At 33.7% G+C, this 24,840-nt stretch overlaps 2 protein-coding genes across 8 annotated transcripts in view; both read right to left on the reverse strand.

The window, feature by feature from the left end:
- LOC129905200 (protein lev-9-like) overlaps positions 1 to 24,840 on the reverse strand; it is a 560,766-nt gene that overhangs the window by 204,520 nt on the left and 331,406 nt on the right. The window lies entirely within an intron of this gene.
- On the reverse strand, positions 5,890 to 12,839 carry LOC129905204 (uncharacterized). The gene is made up of 2 exons (XM_055980631.1): positions 7,092 to 12,839; positions 5,890 to 6,066 (listed from the first exon to the last, which is right to left on the reverse strand). The coding sequence occupies exon 1, from the start codon at positions 9,578 to 9,580 to the stop codon at positions 7,892 to 7,894; it is 1,689 nt and encodes a 562-aa protein (XP_055836606.1). The 5' UTR covers positions 9,581 to 12,839; the 3' UTR covers positions 5,890 to 6,066; positions 7,092 to 7,891.

Genomic DNA, 24,840 nt, shown 5'->3' on the forward strand with positions numbered 1-24,840 from the left:
TCCCGATCTTCTGGATGGATTTCCACCTGCCAGTAGCCACTCTTCAAATCCAAAGTCGAAAACCATTGTGCTCCTTCCATTGCATCTAGAGTATCACTGATTCTTGGCAGTGGGTAGCTGTCTTTCTTCGTCACATCATTCTGCCTGCGATAGTCGACACAAAATCGAGTGCTTCCATCCTTCTTTTTGACGAGAACTACCGGTGATTCCCAAGGGCTTTTGGAATTTTCGATTAGCCCGTCTTTCTTCATTGTTGTTATCATTTCTTCAACTTCACCTTGTTTGGCCAAGGGGAGACGTCTTGCTGGTTGACGAATCGGCCTAGCATCTCCTGTATCGATTCGATGCTGCACCAGTTGTGTTCGGCCGTATTGCCCGCTGGGTGAAGAGAAGATATCAGCATATTCATGAAGAAGCCTTCCCGCAACATTAAGCTGATGTTGACTCAGGTTGTCTGAATTGAGAATTTGTTTCTTTAGTTTCTCCGAGTTCATAGTCATCTGTGTATCCACCTCGTTAATCTTAGTTATTGCGGCCACAGATTCACATTGCCCAACAACTTCTCCTTTCTTAAGCTTGATTGGGTACGGTTTGATGTTAAGTATCCGTACAGGTACCATGTTGTTCTTTGGTGCCACAAGAGTCTTCCCGATGATGATGTTTTCGGAACTTTGCTCAACTTCTGGTTCAACCATGAGGTATCGATGGCTTCCAAAGTTCCCCTTTAACTTGGTCCACACAAAAACTTCTGAAGAAGGAGGCAGGCACATGTCTTCTTTGATGACAGTTCTAATTATTGTCGAGTTTTCGTTGCCATAGACCATTGGAATCTCTACATTTCTGTATTTCAGGACTTGATTACCTATCTCCAAAATGATTCCATGCTCCTTCATGAAGTCGATTCCAATGATGCACTCGTCACATATATCTGCCACCAAAAACACATGTGAAAACTCTAGTTCAGCTACACGGATCGTAAGACGAACTTCTCCGTACACTCTTGCTGCTTCTCCTGTGGTGGTATTCAGACGGTAGCTGTTGGTGTTATGTAGCCATGTCATCTTCACCAAGTCTCTTCGTACAATGGAGGCGGTGGCACCGGTGTCAATTGTAGCCACGTGTTGTTTGTTGTTTATGGTCGCCTCCACTGTCAGACTTTTGTTGTCGCGTTTAGTCTGTGAGACTTGAATTGTGGTTCTGGGGCCATCGATACCAGAAACCAGCTTCTTCCCCTCGAAGTTGGTTCTTACTCGTTTCCCCGAGTGGGAATCAAGATGAGCATGAGTGTTAGTTGTATCGCTTACCTGTTGTTGGGCAATATTCCTGTTTCCACAGTGTTGGCAAGCAGTTCTTCTTGGTGGCAATCTGCACTGCCGCTGGAGATGTCCTGTCTTGTTACAGTTCCAGCATCGAGCAGCTCCGTCTCGCTGGTTTCTTTGGAATGCGAGTTTTTGACAAGAGCATTCCTCCACTGCAACTTCTCTTACCCGATGAACGCCTTGAGAAGCCTGTTCTGCTGCTTCCATAGTCAGTGCAAACGTTAATGCTTCAGGAAGGGAACGTTTTCCAGCTGTTCGAATTGCTCGCTGAAGATTTATATCAGATACAGCACGTACAAAGGCTTCTGTCGCAAACTGATTGACAATGTCGTCTCCTGCTGTCGGATATGCCAGATGAGCCAACCTTTCAATATCTGCTTGAAGTTGTTGCAGAGTTTCTCCTCTTTTCTGGACTCTTGTATTGAGTTGGACGCGGAAGACTTCCTGCATATGGCCATCTCCAAAGCGTTTTTCAATGACCTGGACAAGAGCGTTAAAGTTACCATTCTTTTCTGGTGGTAAAGTTTGTAACAACTCAGCAGCAGGACCTCTAAGAGCAAGAGTCAGCGCTATACATTTGTCTTCGTCATCCCAGCCATTTGTTGTGGCAGCTGCCTCAAACTGTTTCTTGTAGATCGACCAAGAACTTTGTCCATCAAAGGTTGGTGGATGCATTTCTTTCTTCTTTAAATACTCACCAGAACTTTCTCGCACCTTAATTTTTCGAACTTTGTCAAGTTCTTCGGTTAAACTTTGCATTTTAACTTCCATTCCTTTCAATTTGTCATCGAATTTTATTTCTACTTTCTCGAGTTTTTCTTCAACTTTCTCGAACTTTTCTTGAGATTGTTTTTCAACACCTTTGATGGAAGCATTAAGAGCAATGAACTTGTTCTCGATAGCATCAAGCTTACCTTCGATGAGGTTTTTCTGTTCATCTAGAAGGTTCTTTTGCTCTGTGCGTTGTTGTTCCATTTGTTCTCTCTGTTCTTTGCGTTGTGTCTCAATTTGTTCTTTCTGTTCCTCAAATTTTGCAAGGAGAACAGCCATCATGGATGACATATCGGAACTAGTACTTACTCGTTCTTCTATCATTTCAACCTCGAATTGAAATGTATCCAAATCTTCGTTTTTCTGGGTTAAATAATCCTGTAGACGAATAATGAGATCATTTTTCGATCCAGCAGTAGGAAGACTTCGCTTAGTCAATTCCGCCTTCAACTCAGTCAAACTTAACTGATTTAGTGTTTTACCCATTTTAACTTTTCAAAACGCGAGTACTTTTACTTATTTCAAAATGTTTTACACTTTGTTTATTGTTAAAACACACGCGCACTTTTTATTTTATTCGCGAAATTATCTGATTCGCACAAATAAATAAGTTTTATTCCACTTTTCTGACACCAATGTAATGTTTTATTCCGGGTTCACAATAAAACTTATTTAATTTCCACTTATATTTCCGTTCAAATAAGAACACACTTTATTTCAACTCAATTTACTTTTATTATTCGCTCAAACAAACACACTTTTAAATCACTTTATTTACTACTAACAATTCGCAACACTTTATTTCACTTTGTACTGTACTCTTTCACTTTCAAGATTAAAACTGTCCCCGGTCGGTGACTACGTTGCCCTTTTATACCGGAATCTCGAGACTCGAGAACGTCCTCGAAGGCTCTCGTCCCTGCCTCTCGAAACTTCCTTTCCAGGAAGGGGCACTTCATACTTCCAGTCTAGTGGGATATTTTTAGATGTGTTCAGTGAGATATTTTTCTTAATTACTAAAGGTCCGTTCACATTTCTACCTTTGCAGTAGTAGGTAGTGTGTTCAGACTTTTATCTTAAAAGTAGTTCAGTAATTCATCGTTACAATATGTTAAAAATAAAAAAAAAAAACAATAGGTACTATAAAGTATAAATAATTCAAAAGTTGAAATAAATAATAAATTCATTAATGTGAAAAACAAAATACTTTAAAACAGATAAAGGTTATGATATTCTTTTAAAAAAAATTTTCAAAGGTTCTTTTGAAGGTTGTCATTTATTTTGGAATTTAAATAATATGAAAAAAAAAGTAAAAACATATTTTACATTATATTTTATAGCCTCTTCATTTAGCTTGCTACAAGTTTATACATTTGAAATTTAAAGTTTGACAGATACTGTTACCCAGATATCAACCACATCGACAATGGCATAGGTCAGTATAAAAGAAATGGATGTATTCATAGTATTTTTTATTAAAACGTGCACAATAATTTAGACCACATAGGTACCTAATGAAATATAGAATTTAGATACAAAAATTTAAATTTAAATAATATTAATCCAGTATTGAAATATTTTTGAGGGGAGTAAAATTGAAGTGTGGGGAGTATGGGAGTACGGTGTATGCATGGGGAGTACAAATACTCCCTTAGTAGCGATTTCGGCAGCCCTGATAGTGAGTAAGATCATGGTCGTAAGAGATCCTTTCTTATTGTTCTCTTTTTAAATTAGAAAAAAAGCTTTTTTTGTCGACTGAAAAATTCTCTTCTCCTTTTTGATTCCAATTTAAAAAGCTCTTGGCGGCTAAAACGTGTCGGCTGGAAAAAATTTTGATGACTTTTTTTTCTATGGGATGTGATATCTGTATATAATTGTCTGTGGTGTTGCCTTATCACAAATTCCATCGTAGGTAAAAATATCCTACGTTTCCGGATAAAACTATCCAAAATCCATCGTAGTAAATTCGGAGTGGAAAACAGGAATTAGTGAATTCGAGTGGATTGCAATGGAACCCTTTTTTTCTACGACAGAATATTTGTATCGGAGTCTGAATGAAAACAGTTTTATTTATGTAAAATTAAAGCTATTTACATGTGTGAAGTAATTTACAATTTTTTTGGTAAAAATTATTATTTGTTTTATTTTAAAGTTCTAAAACAACAAATAATACCCAAACTCAAAGGCTCTCTGAGTTGTTAAGTTGGTTCGATTGGAATTCTTGTATAAAAAGCGAATTGAAATAAAAGAAAGAAGTTAATTCCATTAGAATGTTTATAAAATATTTATTAACATGGGCCTTACTAATAAATCAATAGCTAAATACGCATTTAAATAGATACCTTCTCAAATTTTAAACACGTCCTTAAATGTGGTTTTACCAGTAACAAAATTAATCACTTCTTTTACTAACTAGCGCTCTATTACTAAATTTACTGCAATTTATAACTGCAAAATTTATTAAAAGTCTTAAAATGTAGATAAAAAATAAAAAAAAAAAAGTCTTGCCCGAAGCCGGAATCGAACCCCAGACCCAGATACCTTTTATGCAGGCAAAATATTTCTCTTTAAATCTGGCGCCTTAGCCCGCTCGGCCATTCTCACATAGTACTCGCCTTAGACCGCTCGGCCATTCTCACATAGTACTGAACGAATTCAAATTTGTCACATGCAAGGAATATATTTTTTTCCAAGCATTTTTGCACTGATTTTCCGTTTTGACGTTAAACAGCTTATTTCGAAAACGAGTAAGAAAGCTTTAAATGCGGCAAAGCTTTTTTCGATTCCACTCGGAATAAGTGATGACAGCTTGTCGTAGATCGGGACGTAGCTCTCCGTGCGAGATTTATTGCGATGGAATTAGTGATAGGGCTGATAATTTATTTGGGAACAAACACATTGATTTCAGGAAGACAAAACAACGCACTCGCTTACTGTAAGCCCTAACAGTTGGCTTGGGCAATTTTTTAATAACATCAATTAAGTATACCTCACTGAAATCGTCTATTTCATGCCATTTGATCCCCTCGGGGAGACTTAATCCCCGGATCAAGTGTCCCACAGTTGATTGGATCAAGTCTCCCAATTCGGGTACCTACCTACATATATTTACAAAAAAAAAAATTGGCACGTAATTAGGTAAACTTAAGTCGCACATAATTCTTTTTAAAGGCATTAGACACACAAAAAATAACTTGTACTTACAACCAAAACCAACAGCCCGACAGAAGTAGCAAAAAAGCAAACAAAATATTTACGCACTTACACAAAACTTAAGAGTCTCACGTACTCTCTCTTTGAAAACTGGTATAGCCGCATTGATATGATTTGAAAGATACTACTGGCACCACCCAAAGAAACTTTATTAACTCTTTCCGAACTGATTTTTAAAGTGGGGATCAAATCTCCCTCTTCTCCCCTATCGTTTTCAACTTGTGGACTGCCTTATAATGTGTGGAAGTTTTGTCTATCCCAACCAAATGGATTAAAATTCAGTTGACATATTTATGCTTCTTTGTGTTTACGGACAAAATGTCCTTCTAGAAAATGTAGTGTTAATAACAGGCTTTACAAAGATCATGGACATTTAATCCGCAATATCTAATAAAATAAGCCCACACGCATTCACTGTGAAGGGCTGGTTTCATTCAATAATTCGAAGGAGGGTTTCTGCTTTAAAAAAAAAAAAAAAAAAAAACAGAACAAAAAACAGATTTCAAAACGTTCAGCTTCAATCATATATTATATTATAATTGTTTTCATTTCATGTAAGAACACAAAAGATTATAACATCAAAAAATTAACAATTAACAATTTATTTAACATGCAATATTATTTATTTTCATGAGAACATTTCAAGAATCGCATTTAAAATGATACAATTATACAGCATTATTTTTTGTGGAGAATAAGCAGTTCTAAGTAAGCCAAAGTTCATCAGTATATGCGTTTCCAAACTACTCTGTTTCTACTGCTTCTGAAAAATAATAAAATTAAACAAAGTGTTAACACAAATGTGTTAAAAAGGTAAAAGTCTCTTACTTTAATAGTACAAGTTAAAATAGTACACAAAATCAACAAATAAAATAAAATTGTTACACTCATGAAACTTGAACTTGGTTAAAAGTTTGCTTTTGGGATAAGAACCAAGGATAAAAAGTCAATAAAAAAAATTGGGTGTAGGGGGGTTTTTTCGCGGAGAAGAGGGAGGGGTGAAGCTCAAAAATATAATGAAAAAAATTGTTTGTGAAATAATCATCATATGACACATGTTTTTAAGGTATTTTTTAATGCTGAATCTAATGACATAAAAATAAAATAATAAAGGGTGCTTGTTTTGTGACCACAACAGGTAAAATATAACCAAAACCCATGTGAAAAACATGCTACACTGACGAAATTCGAGATGAAGGTTTAATATAAAGGACAAAGGATTCAAAAAGTTCTTAAAAATATTTTTGGTGAAAGGGTGTTTTTTTGATGGGTTGAGTTATGTGTGAGAAAGGTATCAAAACAGCTGACTTAAATTTTATTAATTTTTAAAACTTTGTGAAAAAGTTTTGTGTAGTATGAGAATTAAGAATCTATAAAGTGTACGAAATTATCTTGAGTGAAAGGGTGTTTTTTTTTTTTTTAAGAAATGATGAAATTTGGAATAAGTACCACAAAAACTGGGAAAAAATTGTTACACAAATGAAAATTGGTAAAAATGTTTCATTTATAACTAAAACCAAGAACCCAGACAGTCTATACAAATATTTAAGGTTAATGGGTGTTTTTTTTTTTTTTTTTGAGAATAGGGAAAATCCGCGATAAGTCCGATAAAATTAATGGCAAAAAGGTACCCTTACGAAATTCATTAAATATCTTCTCCTTCCCATGGGATTAAAAGAAATCTTTTAATTTTGTTGATGTGAAAGGTTGTTTTTTTTTTAGATGTGGAGAAAATATGCATATATTTGAAAAAGTGTGTAATACTAGAGTAATATAAGTGGTACCTACCATATTGAAACTCAGCAATTATGTTACTTTAAAGATTAGAAACAAGAATCTAAAATGTATAAAAATATCATGGTTAAAAGGGTGTTTTTTTGTGTGAAAACAATATTGATGGGCCACCCTAATGAAATTCGGTAAAAACGTTGAGTTTGGGATAGAAAGCAAATTTAGGTGAAAGGGTGTTTTTTTCGAAGAGACAGTACAATCTGTAATTGGTCCCAAAAAGCCAATGATTGGTGTAAAACGTATAAGAACTTATAGTCCAAGCGGTGACCGTCGAGTTACTTAGCTCATAAGGTTAGAGGTTAAAATTGGTGTCAAATGAAAGATAAGTTGATACTGAAAAAAAAAAATAGTGTTGCCACTTCTAAAATGGGAACTTACATGTGGCAACCATATTTGAAAGGAAAAATTGTCACATAACTAATATCTTTGTTATTTGGCCGGATACAAATTTTTTTTAAAAGCCAAACGAAAGTAAAAATATAAAAAAAAAATAATAAAATAATATAAAGAACGTAACCCTACAAATGTGGCAACCCCATTCAAATGAATACAGGTTAGGTTAGGTAGTAGTGGCTGTCAGGCAAATTACCCGACACACTTAGACCCTTATGGATCCATTGTGATACCACAAAAGACTAGCAAGTTGGGACTCACTAGCCGAACCACTCGGTGCTTCTTATGAATGAAGATAGACTTTTAACGTCCGTTTTCACTAGATCGCTAGTGTATTCGTAGAAGAATTCTCCTAGATGGAGTTTTCTTCTATTAGAGAGAGCAGGGCAGGTGCACAGAAGATGTTAAACAGTTTCCTCTTCTTCTTCATCCATGCAACTTCTGCAGAAATCGTTAGAGAACACGCCCATTCTTTTTGCGTGTCTACCTATTAGACAGTGTCCTGTAAGGACACCTATGGTGGAGCTAATATGCATTCTGTTTAAATTTAACAAACCCTTTGAACGTTTCAAGTCTATACAAGGCCATATTTGTTTAGTAGCAAGGAAAGTATTACTCTGAGTCCATCTGAGGTTGGTTTTCTTTAAAGCGTCCTGCTTTAGCATAAGTTTGCATGTAGCGATAGGTGTTCCTATATTGTTCCTTTCTGGTTGAAGAGCAGTAATTGTTCCTAGTTTGGCAAGTTCGTCTGCCCTGCAGTTGCCTGGGATGTCTCTATGTCCCGGCACCCATACGAGGTGAATGTTAAACTGCTCAGACATCTCCCTTAGAGATGTTTGACAGTCGAGGACCATGATTGAGTTTGTAGAGACAGAGGCAAGAGATTTAATGGCTGCTTGACTGTCCGAGAAGATCCGAATATCCGTGTTGGATATTACGTTTTCTCTGAGCCAAGAGAGAACCTCCTTAATCGCCAGAATTTCTGCTTGGAACACGCGACATTGGTCTGGTAAGCGGAAAAAGAGACTGAGATTCTGTTTTTCAGAAAATATACCACTTCCGTTGGTTTTTGAACCGTCAGTATTGAAGTGTAAAGAGTCATTATCCAGAGTACTAAGGTTCTCCCATTCAGTTCTGGAGGGAATGGAGTTCTGGAAATTATTATCGAAGACCAGTTGAGGTGTGGTATAGTCTAGACGATCCGGAAGGAATCCGAAAATGTTTAGAATGTTTGTGTGGCCAATATGATTACTGGTCCACTGAGAGGTTGCTTTTAGACGAGTAGCTGAGCTAGCTGCTACTTGTTTGCTGAAGATGTCTAGGGGTGTGAGATTTAGAAGTATGTCTAGGGCGTCAGAAGGGGTTGACCTCAGCGCACCGCTTATGCATATACTTGCTGACCTTTGGACTTTGATAAGCTTGTTTAAGTTTATCGTTTTGTCCAGTGCGGTCCACCAAACTACCATCCCATATGTAAGTATTGGTCTTATGACCGATGTGTACAGCCAGTGTGCAATGTTAGGAGAAAATCCCCATTTGCCACCAATGGCTTTTTTGCATGAAAAGAGTGCCACATTGGCTTTTTTAACTCTTTCTTCAATATTGAGCTTCCAGGTCAGTTTTTTATCAAAAATGAGTCCTAGATATTTAGCTTGATCGGATAGAGTAAGTGTTACCTCTTTAATTGTAGGGAGTTTGAAGTCTGGAATCTTGTATTTCCTCGTGAAGAGGACAAGTTCCGTTTTGTGGGGATTAATATCCAATCCACATCCTCTAGCCCAGTGAATTAGCTTGTTTAAAGCTGTTTTTAGAAGTTCTGCAAGTGTCTGTGGGTATTTGCCCGATACGGCAATTGCCACATCATCCGCGTAGGCGATAACCTTAAAACCTTCTCCCTCTAGGTCTAGCAGCAGTTCGTTGACTACTAAGTTCCATAGGAGAGGCGATAAGACCCCTCCTTGAGGGGTCCCTCTGTTGGCTGCTCTACGGGTTTTGAAGTTTCCCAACTCTGAACTGATAATCCTGCTACTAAGCATGATTTCTATCATGTTCTTAAGCGGGTCTTCTATTTTGAGATTGTCAAGAGCATTCATGATTGCTGAGTTCCTGACATTATTGAAAACACCCTCTATGTCTAAAAAGGCGACAAGAGTGTACTATTTGTAGTGTAGAGAGTATTCAATGGTGCTTACCAGAGAATGGATAGCAGTTTCCACCGATTTCCCTTTAGTGTAGGCATGTTGTGCCTTAGAGATCAGACATGGTTCAATTTCCTGTCTTAAATGGATATCTATCATTCTTTCTAGAGTCTTAAGCAGAAAGGATGATAGACTAATAGGTCTTAAATCTTTTGGAGTGACATGAGAGCATTTTCCCGCCTTTGGTTTAAAAACCACCTTTGCTTCTCTCCAGGCCTTTGGAATATACGAGAAGCTTATGCAGCTTATCATTATAATTTCCAACTTTCGTAGTATGATATCTGAGACGTGTTGTAATTCAGCGGGTATGATACCATCTGGCCCAGGTGATTTGTATGGATGGAAGCTATTTATTGCCCATATTAGTCTATCCTTGGAAATAAGATCTTTACTAATTTGATAAAATTGGTTGGGTCGGTGACCAATGTCACTTTTTGAGTTCGAGCTACCAGGGAAATGAGTGTCTAGTAGCAAGTTTAGCGATTCCTCATAGGAGCTAGTCCAATCGCTATTTGAGTCTTTTAGGGAGCTCGGCATGGTTGGATTAGTTGAAAGGATTTTTCTAAGTCTAGATGCCTCAGAGGAATCTTCAATTTTACTACAGAAGTTCCTCCAGGAGGATCTTTTACTTTTCCGTAGTTGTTTCTTGTAACTTTTTAGAGAAACTTTATACAGGTCCCAGTCTAATGGGTTCCTTGTTTGTTTAGCCCTATTGAAAGCCTTTCTACAGTCTTTCCTGAGCGGTTCTAGCTCTTTGTTCCACCAGTGCGGTTTTTTCTTTCCTCTTATTATGGTAAGAGGCAAAGTTAGCCATGGAGTTGTTTAGAGCTTTGGTGAGATCGTTGACTTTTAAGTCAAGATCATCTGTATTAGAAGGGAAAATATTGTCCTGATTATCGTAGCAGGTAGTAAAAGTTTCCCTATATTTCACCCAATCCGTTTTCCTATAATTACGAAAACCGGTGAGTTTTGTGCATTCATCTTCGAGACTAAATTGGATATACCTATGATCTGAGAATGAGTGATCATTAGATACAGCGCAATTCATTTTCTTGTGGTGAATTGTTTGTGATATAAGGGTAATGTCCAATACCTCTTGTCGGTTCTTTGTGACAAAGGTAGGTTCATTACCAATATTACAAATAAGGAGACTAGTACTTAGAATAAAATCAAAAAGTGACTCACCTCTTTCATTTACGTCAGTACTCCCCCACACTGTGTGATGAGCAGTAGCATCACTGCCAATGAGGAGATCTACTTTTTGGCTCGCTGCTGCTGCGATCATTCGCCCAAGTGTCTCCCCCGGAGGCGGCCCACAATCATGGCCTAGATAAGCAGACGTAATCCAATATGTTCCTTTGGAGGTCTGCAGTCTAGCGGTTGTGATATCACGATCGCTGTAATTAGGTAGTAAAAATACTGTTAGTGTTTTCTTTGCTAGTATGCAGGATCTAGGCTCACCTTTATCCGTCACATACAGCAGAGAATAATCTTTCGTCCCAAGGCCTCTCACCAAGGATTTTACAATCCAAGGTTCCTGGATCAGGACTATATCCACCTGGACTCGCTTAGTCGGAGAAGAAGGGCGGCCGAAGCCTTTATGGAGTGTTGGAGACTAATCTGTACTACCTGCAGCATGGCTACAACCAGTACGATCAACCTCCACCACTGTGGCATTTAGGTCTTCCGTTTCTGAGGTAGAGTTTAATAACTCATCCTCAGATAGAAGATCCTCCTGCGCAACGTTGACAGTGTTCATGTCGGACAAACTTCCAGCCATCTCATCATCTTCCAATACGGAAAATATTGTTTTCGCGTCCTTTTCGGACGCTGGGTTTTGGTTCGCGTCATTTACTGACACTGGGGTTTGTTTTGTTCCCTCTTCGGGAACTGTCGAAGATGACGACTGATCTGGAATGGAAGAGCTGCATGATGCATGCACTTCCATTGCTGAAAGTGCTTTACATATGCCCAATTCCTCCATTTCAGACTCAGCCATATGGCCTGCAAGCCTTGCCATCTCCTCATCTTTTTTGTACATTTTTAGCACAAGGCTATCAAATCCATACTGGATAACTCCCCCGGTTGCAGCCAGAGGATCCAGTGATTCTTTGTTAATAATAACAAGAGCAGAACGATAGCGCCCCACCCGCTCTTTTTCGATGATTGGGACTTTCCAATCGTGAGTGGGCATCGAAGGGTTACTGAATTGAATCAGTCGGAGAACCATCTCTGTTGACGTGTGTAAGGCCGGGACCAGAATACGAGCTCTTGGCCTGCAGGGGATGAATACAACACTGACAAAAATCTTCTTTGTACAAAACAGTATAACTTTTTATGCACTAGAAAGCTAAACAATACGCCATATTTTAGATAATACTCCCTTCTATCTAAAAAATGTCAGGTGCCACCTCGCAAATGCAGACAAGTACTCAGCAACCCTATCCAAATGCTAAAACCCTATCCAAATGCAAAAATCAATTGTTTTTTGGCCAAAGTGTATAATATTTGATATAGTTAAAGGCTATAAAATACATCCTGTTTAGCTTAGACTCTCTTCTATCTAAAAAAATGTCGGATGTCACCTCGCAAATGCAGACAAGTACTCGGCAACCTTATCCAAATGTCAAAAAACAAGTGATTTTTGCGTTTTTTAGCATTTGGATAGGGTTGCCGAGTACTTGTCTGCATTTGCGAGGTGGCACCCGACATTTTTTAGATAGAAGGGAGTATTATCTAAAATATGGCGTATAGTTTAGCTTTCTAGTGCATTGAAGGTTATACTGTTTTGTTCAAAGAAGATTTTTGTCAGTGTTGTATTCATTTGTATGGGGTTGCCACATTTGTAGGGTTACGTTCTTTATATTATTTTATTATGTTTTTTTAATATTTTGACTTTCGTTTGGCATTTAAAAAAAAATTTTATCCGGCCTAATAACAAAGATATGAATGTTTTAGTTATGTGACAATTTTTCCTTTCAAATAGGGTTGCCACATGGAAGTTCCCATTTCAGAAGCGGAAACCCTATTTTTTTATTTTCAGTATCAACTTATCTTTCATTTATTTATTTATTTATTCATCAAACAGAGATATAGTACCTTTTTTAGACTAAAAACTAAAACAACAATAGTAAAATTTAATTATAAAAATAAATAACATTTATTTATGTAAGAAAAAAAAAATCATAAAAATAATTAACAAATTATTTATTAAATTACGAATTGATTATGCTTAAAACATATAGTTTGAAAGTATCTCTTGAACAACTTCTAAAAATATCGATCCTTAAACATACAGCATTGGTTTAACTGATGCAACGAGAAATTTTCTCATTTAGGCCATAATTTGTTCTATGAAAATATTCATAAAACAGATTTGATTCCCGAACATTTCTTTGAGGAACACGAAGGTGAATAAAATGTGATAGGTTAAAATATCTCTGACAAACATAACAGAGAAACAAGTACGACGACTTTCTAGAGTTTTTATGTCAAATAATAAGCATATTGTAAGTCGGCATTTCTTTTTGCCAATTTAATTTGTAAATTAAATATCTTTTAAAGTTTCGCTGAACTTTTTCAATTCTATTACAAGAGTTTCTATAAAATGGATTCCAAACTATACAAGAGAATTCCAAAACAGATCTAACTAGAGAGTTGAAAAGTGACTTGAGTGCATAAGGATTTGAATTCTCTTGTATTTCTCTTCAAGAATCCAAGCATTTGGTTACCCTTATTAACCATATAATCTATAAGTGGTAAAAATGAAAGTTTCACATCTAAAATGACACCAAGATCTTTTTTACGCTCAACTCGCTCAAGAATTACATGATTAAGTTCATAATTAAACAAAATGGGGGTTGTGTGTCTGAATCACGACATAACCTGGCATTTAGAAACATTGAGATGAAGAACCATAGACCCTATGTCAAAAACTTTCAAACACGTGGTAATTCTTGATTAGATGATATATCTGAAGAATAAACAGACTCAAAATATCTAGCAAATAAGTTGCATATTGAATGAACATCACTAGTAATGGTATCTTGGAATCTCATACAGCTAGGATAACCAGTAGTCTTGCGTTTAGAATTGATAAAGTTCCAAAAAGATTTACTATTATTTTTTACATTAGATTCAATAGTAAACATGTACGAGTTGTATAAAAATTTGTTCAAAATGTCAAATTCTCGTTGAATAGTTTGATATTTAGCACGTAATTCAAAACTTTCAATATATCTTTTATGTAATTTAAAAGCTTCATTTTTTTTATTTTTAAGATTAATCAATCTTTTATTGTACCAAATAGGATAAGAGCTCGATATAACTCTTTTGCTTGGAACGAATCGATGTATTGCATCTTTGATAGCTGTCAGTAGATTTTTATTAGCAGTTTCTAACTGTCTAGGGTCAATGTGGGTAAATGTAAACAGGGGTAAATGAGAACATGGCTCATAACAAGCTTCAGTTAAGTCTCTGTGACGTATACATAAGTACAAATCGCGGACGCATGTATCTTTTAACTTATACGTCAAACTCAATGCTGTCAAGTGAGTATTCATTCGACGAGCGTATTTTCCGTGAAAGATAATTTTTTAAAGTGCCAAACAAGTCGTTAGTCTTTCAGAAATATTAAATATTTTTGCAGATTCAATTAAGTCAGTATAATTTGCAAATACTTTTTAGTTTTGAATTTTGATGTAGATTCTATGTGAAACAAACAAATTTTAAAATACAGGACATTTATGTCGATTTGCATGTGTTTAAATTTACCCCAGAATATTTTTCATAATGGGTAAATGTAAACAACGTAGTCTGGGGGTAAATATAAACATATATTTTTGCTGAAATTATTTGTTTTAATAAAAATAAAGTATTTTTAGTCAATTACTATTGCTAAAGTGCCGTGGAGTCATATTTTAAAGTTGCCAAATCCATCATTTTCAGTGGATGATGTTGCAAAATCGGTCTTTGACGTAAAAATAAAAAAAAATATGACGTTCAGAGGTGCTCAGGATGCATATATAAAGAATCAAAGGAAGAAAACAAAAACTTTTATTGGAATTTGAAAAAGTTTTTGTCAAATACCTTCTTGAACGTTTTTCAAGTCGTTATCCATATGATAAAGAGGAAATTCTAAATTTTAAATCAGTGTTCACATTTACCCCGAATTTGTAAAAAAACACAAACATGGTGGGGTATTTGTAAACATGCCATATTTGACTGTAATTTCAACAATTTGGGAAATATTTGTTTATATTTATAAAGAAGAATTGCCATCATTTCATATTTGCATTTGAAGATACCTGTGAAGTTGTTCCGTGAAAACATATTAAAATCTGAAGTCAGAAGAAAAAAAAAGCATTAAATTGTTTACATTTACCCACATTGACCCTATCACTGTTTAATAGAAAAGAATCCCAATACTCCAGTCAAAGCGTCGGAAAAAATGGCCTCATCTTGCGCAGAGAGGCACTGTCAGTTTTTATTTCATGGATCGATAGGGGTATATTTAAAAGGCTTAAATCCAATTTCTCACCACCTGCTCATTCTTTTTAGCGTAGTTATTCACAAAAATGCATTTTTTGGGAATTGTTCTTTACAACATTTTCTATCAGTTTAGTGCACAATCTTTTTGTTGAAACAAATAAAAAATAAGTAATATTAAGTCAAAGTCGTTTTTTTGTTTAGCAAACTCTTGGCTTATTATTTTGCAAACGGTGCGAGTATTGGCTAAGAAAATAAATTATTATTGTAGTCCTTTAAATTATCTACAATTCAAAAAAAAATTTAGCTTTCTACGATCCACGGGAGCCGAGAAATTAATTTTTTAAAAAAGGTCGAAATGACCAACGAAAAAACATAAGACAAATTCTCTTATAACAAAAAAAAATGAAAACAACCCCTCTCACTGAGAACTAGCATTCGAATCATAAACAAGGGAAATTTTTTTTGAATTTTCGTACGGATTAATGCTTTCTTAAAATTATTAAGTATTAATCCTTAATTTGTCATCAAAACCAAAAATAAAGTGAACCATTGGCTTTTTGGGAACAATTACAGATTGTACTGTCTCTTCGAAAAAAACGCACTTTCACCTAATTTTTTTTATGAAAACTCTTTACTCTTTTCTTTCTATCCGAAACTCAACGTTTTTATCGAATTTCATTAGGGTGGCCCATCAATTTTGTTTTCACACAAAAAAACACCCTTTTAACCATGATATTTTTATTGACACTTTAGATTCTTGTTTCTAATTTTAAAAGTAATATAATTGATGAATTTCAATAGGGTACCATTTATATAACTCTAGTATTAAACACTTTTTCAAATGTACCTGTACCCATATTTTCTCTACATCTAAAAAAAAAAACACCCTTTCACATGAAAAAAATTTAAAGATTTCTTTTATTCGTAATTCCCATGGGAAAGAGAAGATATTAAAGGAATTTCTTTAGGGTACCCTTTTTAAAATTGATTTTATCGGACTTATCGCAGATTTCCCCTTTTTTCAAAAAAGAAAAAAAAACACACCCTTTAACCTAAAATATTTGTATGGACTGTTTGGGTTCTTGGTTTCAGTTGTAAATGAAACATTTTTACCAATTTTAATAAGTATAACAATTCTTTTTTCAGTCTTTGTGGTACCTACTAATTCCGAATTTCATCATTTCTTAAGAAAAAACACCCTTTCACTCAAGATAATTTTGTACACTTTATAGATTCTTAATTCTTATAGCAACCAAAAATTTTTCACAACGTTTTGAAAATTAATAATATATAAGTCAGCTGTTATCATACCTTCCTCACACATAACTCAACCCATCAAAAAAGCACACTTTCACCAAAAATATTTTTAAGAACTTTTTGAATCCTGCTTTATCTAGAACCTTCATTCCGAATTTCATCAGTGTAGCATGTGTTTCACATGGGTTTCGGTTATATTTAAAATGTTGAGGTCAAAAAACAAGCACCCTTGTTTTTAATCGGCAATAACTTTTCTTAGAGCAATCGTATTGATTTTATTTTTATGTCATTAGATTCAGCATCAAAAAATAGTTTAAATACATGTATCATATGATGATATTCCACAAACAATTTTGTTCACCATTTTTTTTACCTTCACCCCCTCCTTCTTGTCGACGAAAAAACACCCTTCCATCCAACTTTTTTTTATAGCCTTTTTATCCTTGGTTCTTAACCCAAAAGCAAACTTTTTGCCAAGTTTCATGAGTGTTACAATTTTTTATTTTTTAAATGCCTATTTTACCTGTACTAATAGGGCCTCAAATTTAAAGCTCACTTTAATATTTAACTAAATTCTACATGTTTCTCCATTCTAATAATCAATTTCAGAGTCAGTTTAAAGGCTAACGCTCGTTTAAAATTTATAGTTGAGTTTCACAACTGTAAAATTTAACCGAACGTTAGCCTTTAAATTGACTTTTAAATTGGTTTTTGACATGTTAATTGGTGAAATATGTAGAACTCAGATAAATATTAAAGTTAGCTTTAAATTTAATTATTAGAAGGGCCCATAGATTTATATAATTTCTAACAAGATCCTAACTAAAATTGAACCATGTTTAAAAAGTGTGTTCTGAACAATAAAGGCGAGTTAACACTACCATTTATATGGTATGAATCATCTTGATTCATTAAAATTAACGGAAATACAACATCCGTCAAATCATAAACAATTTGAACAGTTCTCAAGGTAAGATAATACCTATGAGAACCAATGCATCATTGATCATCATGAATCATCAATAGACAGACATCCATCAAGTGGATGATATCGGCAGTTCATCTCGACTCATCAACCAAACCGGTATTGTAGCTTAAGTGATTTTTTTAAGTTCCTTTAAATAAAGTTCTTTTTTAAAAAACCTATTAAGTATTACAATTATTAATTGGCGCCCGAGCAGGGACACGCACAAACCGTCTGAAACTAATGTGCTCATTAATATAGCCCGAGAGAACGCTTTGAGAGTGTTCATAATGGGATTAAATCAACCCATGAGTAACATCGTATTCTCTCTAAATCCGGGTGATCTGCCAAATGCGTTGGTCAGAGCTCAAGAAATTGAGGTGAATCGGATTCAGAGATTAAGGGATATAAATTCAAATCCACATAGAATGGATTTGATTGATTGATTGATTGATATTTGGGGTGTAAGATTTAATTCAAATCCACATAGAATGGATTTGATTGATTGATTGATTGATATTTGGGCTGTAAGATGTACTGCGACCTGTAAGATCTATTGTACCCCCCTTTTAAGCTATATGAGTTAGTACATCATTTTATACCTCCTCCTGAAACCTAATTCCTTTCATGAAATTGATTATTTGGGGTATTTTCAAAGAGTACAATTTATCCTCTTCGACTTGGTAGCGACCAGAGATCCAAATGAATATGTTCGAACCTGTTCGAACAATTTCAATTTTTTAAAATGGTCGTTCGTGCTCGATCGTTTTCTCTCTATACTCGTAAATCATCTTACTCATAAACAAAAATACTCACAAACAAAACCACACAAATTGTTTGAACTCATGAGTATACTCGATCCTCAATACCCACGAACAAAATTACTCGTAAACAGATTGACTGTTCATAAACACTAGGTTTTACTCGAAATGATCGGAAGTGATCGAAGTGTTCGAACGTGATCGAAAAATCATGAACAGTTTGAACAATAAAAACAACCACTTCCAATTTCTAGGTCCTATAGGTACCTGTTGCATATTTTTTTTTTATTTAGGTTTTGAGGGTTGGTTGTTTGCGGTACAACTGCAATTAAATCAGGTTATTTTAATTTTACAATTGTGGTTTTAGAAAGGGATTTTCAATGACTGAGTAAATAAAAAAGTAATTAGTCGTTAGGTAACAATACAAATGGGGTAGTGGGGAATGCCCAGTTAATTTGTGCAGTTCGGTGCGTAGTAGAAACTAATCCCTAAAAAATATGCAATAATGCGATTTGGGATGATTGTTTTTAAAACAAATTACTATTTTTTTGGGTAGGTATATTGGGGAAATTACAAATCAGCATGAAAGGGTTAAAGGGAAAGTTATGAATGAAATATTTTAGTTCAAAAGCTGATTTCTTGCGAGAACAATATTTAAATAGTAATCTTCTGAGTTCATTTAAAAGTGAAGTGCTTAAGTTGTCGTTTACTTCGTCTCCTATTTCTTTAATTTATTTACAAAGTTTTATTTTACTCTGGATTAATAAAAAATAAATTAAGAATAGTGGCATTATATTCAACTAAAAATCTTTTGAAAGTGTTAAATCTTACTGTGGATTAAATTGTGTTTTAATTATTCATAAAATTGATCGCATAGATTTGTTTGACATTTTATTTCTTTTTTTTTTTTCTTTTTGTGTGAAAACTCATTCTCTTATTCGAAATCTCTTTAAAACTATAACAACATCGAAAGATATTTCAGCAACATTTTTATCTAAAAAAACTGTTGCATACTTATAAGAAAACTAACAAAAAATAAAAACAAAAACTATATCTTGCAAACCTTCGCATACTTTTTGGCGTATTTGTAACTCAATAGTTTTAGTGTTAACAGACCTATAATCCTAATTGAAACATGGCTTGCGTAATTTGTCTTAAAGATATTTTACCTAGTGAACAAATAATTTTGTGTAGCGGTGCCTGTAGATCTTCAACTCTGTAAGTTGCGGAAAATTAGATGCTAAGTTACTTGAACAAATTTGCAATGTACCAAACTTCCACTATTTTTGTGACAATTGTAATTGTAATAATAACAACATAAGATTACTTTATAATAAAGTCGATAAAAATAGTGCAAAATTAACTGAAATACAAAATTTGTTTAAATGAACTCAAATCAATGGTTGCGGGTATTATAAAAGAACCTCGTGCGACTAGAAGCAGCAAGAGAAAAGCAGATAACTCTGGTGAAAATTCTTCGGAATCTGTTAATAAAAAACTTCACCTAATTAATAATTCGTCAACTGGAGAATCATCTTCTAATTCAAAACTAAAAAATAATTTACCAAACGAAAGAGACTCCTTGAATAGTGAACAATTAATGAATACTGAACCTACTTGCTCTTTAAATGCGCAGAGTAATATTTTAAATACTGATAATTTACATTTACAATTAAGGGCTATTCCTCCACCCAAAGTTCTTTTTTTGACACGCCTGGAATTATCGACTTCTACTGAGGATGTTCTTAATTACATTAAGATCAAATCTACTAGCGACCCATGTGTATGAATCTTTGGTGTATTAGCGCATTGCAACTACCCAGGATGTGATCTGGTGTTTCTTCTTTAGATTATAATAGGGGAATACCTCAAGTTCAACTTCCATCTATACCAAGGTATAGTAATAATAACAATAACAATAATAATATTAACATACAGAACAATCAATTTGTTCCGCCACCACAAAGAATGAACTTAGCAAGTGGAAACTACCATCCTCATCCTAAATACAGAAAATAAAATAAAAGAAGTGAATACAAAATAAAATAAAATACATAAATGCAAAGAAAAAGATTTTGTAAAAACAAAAAAATATAAAATAAAAAAAAAAAAATTTATACCTATACATATATTCAGTGAAGTGGAAGTGAGCAATAATAAAGACAAACAGAGTGAAAGAGAAGAAAGACAAAAAAAAAACAAAATACAAATTAAAATATACTTAGTCAACATAATAAACAAAGACAGGAAGTGGAAGAATAAACAACTATTTTTACGAAGTCATCAGTGATCAGTGCTAAGCAGAAATTCAAAGTGTACACATCAACATTATCGTCAACAAATCAACAATAATTATATAGCAAGAAAATTTTATTAAAAAAAAAATTAATTTAAAAAAAAATTATACCTAGGTACTTATTATTAAGAATTTTTATTTATAAAAATAAAATTTTATATATAATACATATTGTTAAGAATTTAATTTAATATTGTTTAATAATTGCTATGGTAATTGGTAACCCTAAATTGAGTTCGATCTTATTTAATTTTGTTACATAAAACTGTCTTGCAGTAATTAGTTAAAACACTCTCTTCTCTTTCTTTACAAATACTGTTCTTGTTATTAATACATACATTATGACGAATATTTTCTTTTATATTAAACTACAGTTCTTCTTGAACCTTTAAGCTGAACAGTCGTTTTGTATTTAATTGCAACACATATCTATAAAACAAAAAACTCAATATGGCATTAGGCCAGTCGACTGGCTAATGATCATTATGTCGGAAAAAACGGCTTAGAAATGCAAAATGACCGAGAAAGCTAAATTTTGGATATGTTGTAGAGGATGCTTAAAAAAGCTTAACTTGAAGTTTTCGACCAAGATTTCCTATGAGCTTTTTCCGCCATTTTGAAAAAAAGGATAAAATTGGTTTTTTGACAATAACTCGGCTATCTGACGAGATGCGAAAATTTTACAAAGAGCTTTTTTGTACAATTCATGCATACACATTTTTTGTGTATCATGAACCGTTTTCAAGATATCGATTAAAAAAGTCAAAAATTTAGGACATGCCATTTGTTTTTTGACATAATCTATTTTTGGGTGATGAATATCGAAAAAATTATTAAAATATAATTTGTAGACCACATTCAGACCTACAATGTCGTATTTTTATGTTTTTTTTGGACAAAAATTACGACTTCCAGGCGGCCGCAAAGTCGTTTAGTCCGCACCCACCGCCAAGCAAGCCGCCCGTTTGGTTGTAAAAAAAAACAATCATTCATGTTTTTTTTAATGTTTATATTATTATATCAGTAACACATACATACAAATGTATGTACTTATTTAATAAATAATAAGAAGAAGATGGTAATGGTTTTTTTGTAACCCCCAATTTTGTAAATACAGTATACCGGCTGTTTGTGTTGATTGGGCATTTTGTAATTTGCTTCAATCTTTATATTATTTAGTTCATCAAAATTGCAATTAGATCAGTGCCAATAATTTTTGAAAATAAAAAAAATTATTAGCAGCATATTGGTGGTTGGAAAATTAAGGATAAATGGTATATGAAAGGGGAAAAATGAATTGCCCACAAAGGTGGAAAAGGGTGGATGGGCGAAAAAGTGTCAAAAACCGTGGTTTTTTACGATTTGTGTCAAAAGTAGACCTTCTATAGAAAAAAGTTAAATGCAAAAGTTATGGATAATAAAAGTGTCATAACTTTTACTCAAACCATTTTTTTTATATAATCTCAAAAATATTGAAAAAATGAAAAAAATACGATATTTTTATTTTTTACCAAAATGGTTTGATTTTAACAAATCTTGGTTAAAAATTACTTTGTTATGTTTTATATCTATGTTTTTTGAGCAAAAAGTTAATGTTTGGATTTTTGACGAATTTAATTTGAAAAAATAGCTTATTTTTCAATCGAAAAAGTTTTTGATTTTTGAAAAGCTTGGAATGCAGTTACTTAGATTATTTTAAGATTTTATTTAAGATTGTATGGAAGAACTATACTTTTGATTTAGAAAATATTGAGAAAAATTGAAAAAAAAAACAAAAAAACGATTTTTAAGATCGATTTTCCCGTAAATGGCAGTAATATTGGCGAGAAATAATTTTCCATAGAAACCAAATTATACTTTTCTAATGGCCTTTGACCTTCTTAATTTCAAGCTAGCATTAGAATAGCTCTAACGTGCAAAGTTTTTGAGATATAAAATTTTGAACGTTCAAAACACTATTTTTGTGATGTATTGGCATTGTAATATCTCAACGTGATGTGATAGAATTTTTCTGACTAAAGATTCGAGCTCAGCATACAAAAAATCATTAGAAAAATATATTTTGATTTCTAAAAAAAAAAACTTTTTGACTAGTGAAATCGAACAAGGCATTCACCCATCCCCTTTCCCCAATTAGTTTGTGGGCAATTTATTTTTCCGCTTTCATACACCTTTTATCCTAAATTTTCCAACCACCAATATGCTGCTAATAATTTTTTTTATTTTCAAAAATTATTGGCACTGATCTTATTGCAATTTTGATGAACTAAATAATATAAAGATTGAAGCAAGTTACAAAATGCCCAATCAACACAAAAAGCCGGTATACTCTATTTACAAAATTGGGGGTTACAAAAAAACCATTACCATCTTCTTCTTATTATTTATTAAATAAGTACATACATTTGTATGTATGTGTTACTGATATAATAATATAAACATTAAAAAAAACATGAATGATTGTTTTTTTTACAACCAAACGGGCGGCTTGCTTGGCGTTGGGTGCGGACTAAACGACTTTGCGGCCGGCTGGAAGTCGTAATTTTTGTCCAAAAAAAAATATAAAAATACGACATTGTAGGTCTGAATGTGGTCTACAAATTATATTTTAATAATTTTTTCGATATTCATCACCCAAAAATAGATTATGTCAAAAAACAAATGGCATGTCCTAAATTTTTGACTTTTTTAATCGATATCTCGAAAACGGTTCATGATACACAAAAAATGTGTATGCATGAATTGGTCGAATACTTCAAGTTAAGCTTTTTTAAGCATCCTCTACAACATATCCAAAATTTAGCTTTCTCGGTCATTTTGCATTACCAAATGTATATAATGACTGGCCTACATTGACAGTAGATCAGATACATACGTTGATATCTCAGACAGTAGCCGAAAGTACAGGCAAACTTGATAAGAAAATAGATGACTTGACGAACTTATTAGGTATATTAGCTCCAATTGATAATATTGAACCATAGGAGGACGTTAAAATAGACCCACTTATAACAACAACAGAAGGTTTAGAGTTAGTTAAAAGCTTGCAAAAGTTTGATGGGGAAAACTATATTAGCTGGCGGACATCAGTGATTCACTGCATGCAAGCCTATGAAAGTTGTAAAGGTGGCTCTAGTTACTTTTTCGCAGTTAACATATTAAGAAACAAAATAGTAGGGCAAGCGAACGACGTGCTTACATCTCATGGTACGCCATTGAATGTAAAAGCGATATTAGGACGATTAGGCTTAACTTACGAAGATACAAGACCAGTTCACATGTTACAAACAGAACTATCAAATGCTAGGCAGGGAAAACAAACATTACAACAGTTCTATGATCAAGTAAGTTCGTTACTGACATTAATAACAAATAGAACGGCTGAAATTAATGTGCTCATTAATGTAGCGCGAGAGAACGCTTTGAGAGTGTTCACAATGGGATTAAATCAACCCATGAGTAACATCGTATTCTCTCTAAATCCGGGTGATGCGTTGGCCTTTGGCCAGAGCCCAAGAAATTGAGGTAAATCAGAGTCAGAGATTAACGGCCATATTATTCACTCTGGATTTATTTTGGATTAAAGTTAATTTTTAATCCAATCATTTAAATCTGAATTTAATAAATCCAAGGATTTAATTTTTTGTTCATATTATTCACTCAAAAAACATTATGTGATTATTCAATAAATTTTGCATAATTTGCATTTATCTTTATTTTTCCTTTTCAAAATGCTTGAAAAAACAATTGAACGCTGTGAAAATCTGGATTTATAAAGTTAAACAGACCTTCAGAGAGCAGTTTAAATTTATTTGGATTTATCGAGATTCGATTTAAGATTGGATTTAAGCAGTGAATATTATTATAGATTTGGATTTATTTTTGACATTTGACAGTTCTTTAAATCCAGATGTATTTTTAAACTTGTGAATAATATGGCCGTAAGGGATATAAATTCAAATCCACATAGAATGGATTATAATAGAGGAATACCTCAAGGGGCAAAATGGACTCCGAATTCGGTTTCAGCGACCCAAAAACTGAAAAACTTAGTCGCAACTCCAGGCTAGAACTTTTATTTTTTTTTTGTGTGGCTGTGTATCAAAAGAAAATTCGAAAAAATAGTCAAGCCTCTTGAGGCTTCATGTAATAGCTGACTTTGATAGTTCCTTTACCATTTTAATAAGTTTTCACTTTTAGACGTTTACATTTTTGAATAAAAGTCACTAATATTTTATCGCCGCATGGCAAAGCGTTTTTCTTATGAGGTTCAGGGAAAACTAACAAAAACGTCTTTTTTCTTCCTTATACCTTCCAGCAGAAAGCTTATTTTTTGGTTTAAAAAACAATTTTTGTAGTTTTTCCAAAAAAAAATAGGGCTAGAAAG

Source organism: Episyrphus balteatus, chromosome 1 (assembly GCF_945859705.1).
Source record: "Episyrphus balteatus chromosome 1, idEpiBalt1.1, whole genome shotgun sequence".
In the NCBI taxonomy this organism is placed as follows: Eukaryota; Metazoa; Arthropoda; class Insecta; order Diptera; family Syrphidae; genus Episyrphus; species Episyrphus balteatus.

Excerpts from the sequence above, each read along its gene's own strand:
- LOC129905204 (XM_055980631.1), bottom strand. The coding sequence starts at position 9,580 with ATGAATGCTCTTGACAATCTCAAAATAGAAGACCCGCTTAAGAACATG.